Consider the following 3,769-nt stretch of genomic DNA (forward strand, 5'->3'; position numbering starts at 1 on the left):
GGGGAAAACCTCAGCTTTAGTTATAACCAGGCGAGGAGTTCTGGTCCTATGAAATGAGGCCAACGCGAAAGTAACTTAAAACTGCATTTTATCAAAAGGCCACCAGGGGGCGACCGTCTCTATACAAGTCAATGGAGAATTCACCAACTTCTCACTTGATTTCTAACCTCAGTAAACATTTTCAAAATGTGTTTATGGTCTCAATCGCTAGTTTAAAGCCTTCTTCAATGCAGTATGATGTTCATTTGGGACATTTTGGCCTCCCTGATTTTATATGTGACGATAAAGCAGGGTATGCATTAGGGCGTGGCTACGTCCTGATTGACAGGTTGATTGACCAATGTCCTCGAGATCCAGACCTCGTAACCTTAGCAACCTCCCCACTACGCCCCATGGCCCCGCATCATGCCCATATAAGTAGAATCCGTGTTTTTATTTTTCCCAGCATGCATCTGAAATTTTCAACATGGCGCTGCCCACATTCGAAACTATTGTCTTCCGAGCAGCAGTCCACAAACCAATGGGTGACGTCACGGATGTTACGTCCATTTCTTTTATACAGTCTATTGTTACGACGCCAAATCCTTTTATTGGGCGGCCACATTTAGCCCATGAACCACTGTTTGGCTACCACTGACTAAGACTGCATGTTGGGTTTGAGTCTCAAAATGAACAGCTGATGAACTGTAATATATCCTAGAATTGCTGCTGTAAAAGATATTAATATAAGAAGAGAATAGTTTTATTTTCTGGTGTTTTATTCAGATTTTTAGTCCTGTTTCAACTTTGATTTGAATCTTATTTAGACTCTTTCCTTTACGTCTGCTGCATTGACCCGCTTTCTCTTCATGGATCAATAAAGTTCATTTTATGGTATCTTATGGTAGATCTGACTGAGTATCAGCCATGCTGTGAGTGCTGTGTGTTTATGGGCTACGTGTCGTCTGATCTGTGTTGTAAAGGCGTGTTGGGACGGATCAGACGAGCTGAACCGGTTTCCTCAGATGCCGGACTGTCAGGAGGTTCAGGGCTTGGATGGCTGCCTTTTAATGAAAGCTGACTAAAGTAGTTTTCTGACTGTGTTTTTATCTGTGAACCTGAATCTGTTACAGCTACAGGAAGTTTCTGTGAAGTTTTATGTGAATGACAAGATGAACAAATGTCTTTAAACCAAAATCAACCAGCTCTGCAGCAACAGACTGTTTTATAGGCTGATATTTATTCTGATGTCACTGTGATTAATGGAATAAATACTTCTATAGATCACTCTCAAACTCCCAACATTACTTTGCCACCAGAAAGCAGGTGAGCAGTGCTTTTAAATAAGATATGAGCTTCATTGTATAAAAAGGGTTAAACACTCAGTATCTCTCTCAGACCGCTCCTCTTCCTGGAATGAATCAACGCTTGATAACTCCTCCCTCTTCTTCCTGCTCTCAAACACAACACGATCTGATTGGTCCACATATTTCCTTGTTCTCTCCCCTTCAGATCTACAGTTTGAAGATGGGTGTAACCAACATGTGGTGAGCTGCCAGCCTACATTTATTGAAGCAGCACATGCTGTTTAGATCAGAGCTCAAACTAGTTTCACTTATCAGAAAGTGAAACTCAGACAGTCATTGTTACTGAGAGGTGAAATGGCGCAGCAAGGAGCTCAGCTGGACGGAGCTAAATTCTGCTGTTCCATCTGTTTGGATCTACTGAAGGATCCGGTGACTATTCCCTGTGGACACAGCTACTGCATGAGCTGTATTAACAACTTCTGGGATGAAGAGGATAAGAAGGAAATCTACAGCTGTCCTCAGTGCAGACAGTCCTTCACACCGAGACCTGTCCTGGTAAAAAGCACCATGTTAGCAGATTTAGTGGAGGAGCTGAAGAAGACTGGACTCCAAGCTGCTGCTGCTGATCTCTGCTATGCTGGACCTGAAGATGTGGCCTGTGATGTCTGCACTGGGAGGAAGAGGAAAGTCTTCAAGTCCTGTCTGACGTGTCTGATGTCTTACTGTGAAAATCACCTCCAGTCTCACTTTGAATCAACCAAATTAAAGAAACACAAGCTGGTGGAGCCCTCGGAGAATCTCCAGGAGAACATCTGCTCTCGTCATGATGAGGTGATGAAGATGTTCTGTCGTACTGATCAGCAGATTATCTGTTATCTCTGCTCTGTGGATCAACATAAAGGTCATGACACAGTCTCAGCTGCAGCAGAAAGGACTGAGAGGCAGAGAGAGCTCGAGGTGAGTCGACTAAACATCCAGCAGAGAATCCAGCACAGAGAGAAAGATGTGAAGCTGCTTCAACAGGAGCTGAAGGCCGTCAGTTGCTCTGCTGATGAAGCAGTGGAGGACAGTGAGAAGATCTTCACTGAGCTGATCCGTCTCCTCCAGAAAAGAAGCTCTGATGTGAAGCAGCAGATCAGATCCCAGCAGGAAACTGAAGTGAGTCGAGCCAAAGAGCTTCAGGAGAAGCTGCAGCAGGAGATCACTGAGCTGAAGAGGAAAGACGCTGAACTGAAGCAGCTCTCACACACAGAGGATCACAACCAGTTTCTACACAACTACCCCTCAGTGTCACAACTCAGTGAACCTACAGACTCATCCAGCATCAATATCCGTCCTCTGAGATACTTTGAGGATGTGACAGCAGCTGTGTCAGAGCTCAGAGATAAACTACAGGACATCCTGAAGGAGGAATGGACAAACATCTCACTGACAGTGACTGAAGTGGACGCTTTACTGTCAGAATCAAAATCAGAGCCCAAGACCAGAGCTGGATTCTTAAGATATTCACATGAAATCACTCTGGATCCAAACACTGCTTACCCAAAGCTGTTATTATCTGATGGGAACAGAAAAGCAGAACTAACAACTCAACATCAGTCTTATTCTAGTCATCCAGACAGATTCACTGATCAGTGGCAGGTCCTGAGTAGAGAGAGTCTGACTGGACGTTGTTACTGGGAGGTGGAGAGGAGCGGGAGAGGAGTTCGTGTAGCAGTCGCATACAAGAATATCAGCAGAGCAGGAGGCCCAAATGAATGTGCATTTGGATGCAATGACAATTCTTGGTCTTTAACATATTACAATAACAGTTATCGATTCTGGTTCAACAGCATCTCAACTCCCGTCTCAGGTCCTGGTTCCTCCAGAGTCGGAGTGTACCTGGATCACAGAGCAGGTATTCTGTCCTTCTACAGCGTCTCTGAAACCATGACTCTCCTCCACAGATTCCAGACCACATTCACTCAGCCTCTCTATGCTGGACTTAGCCTTTATAGTAAGTTTGGAGACACAGCTGAGTTGTGTAAAGTGAAATAGTCAGAAGTCATTTGAGGGACAGTCAGTTATTTAGTCTCTGTCATTGTTGCTGAGAGCTCTTTGCTGAGGTGTTTCTGTGCTGCACAGAGATCAGCTGTCAATCAAGTTTGATGGACAACTTTAACATCTTCTCATCTGTTGTTATGTTATGTAAATATTTGAGTTTCTTTATGTGATGCTCTTTCTTGCTTGTGTGTTTCAGCAGAGAGGCTATCACTGCTCATGATGATTTTCTTCATATATAGAAACACAAACTTGCTTTTCTCAACATGGAAACTGAAACTTTGTGCTCTTGTTTCTTTTCCATCTCATCGGTCTTAACAGAGAAAAATCAGACCTTCCTTTATCTAACATATTTTGCTCTCATGACTTTGTGAATCGGTAAAGAAATGTATTGTTGCATTTACATTCATAGTTATGCATGTTGTCCAATGTCACATATAAAT

At 43.5% G+C, this 3,769-nt stretch overlaps 1 protein-coding gene across 1 annotated transcript; it reads left to right on the forward strand.

Annotated features, from left to right (window-relative positions):
* Positions 1–1,640: 1,640 nt before the first annotated feature.
* LOC128369790 (tripartite motif-containing protein 16-like) lies at positions 1,641–3,323 on the forward strand. Its single transcript, XM_053330867.1, has one exon. The coding sequence runs from the start codon at positions 1,641–1,643 to the stop codon at positions 3,321–3,323; it is 1,683 nt and encodes a 560-aa protein (XP_053186842.1).
* The last annotated feature ends 446 nt before the right edge of the window (positions 3,324–3,769 follow it).

This window comes from Scomber japonicus, chromosome 12 (genome assembly GCF_027409825.1).
Source record: "Scomber japonicus isolate fScoJap1 chromosome 12, fScoJap1.pri, whole genome shotgun sequence".
Lineage (NCBI taxonomy): Eukaryota > Metazoa > Chordata > Actinopteri > Scombriformes > Scombridae > Scomber > Scomber japonicus.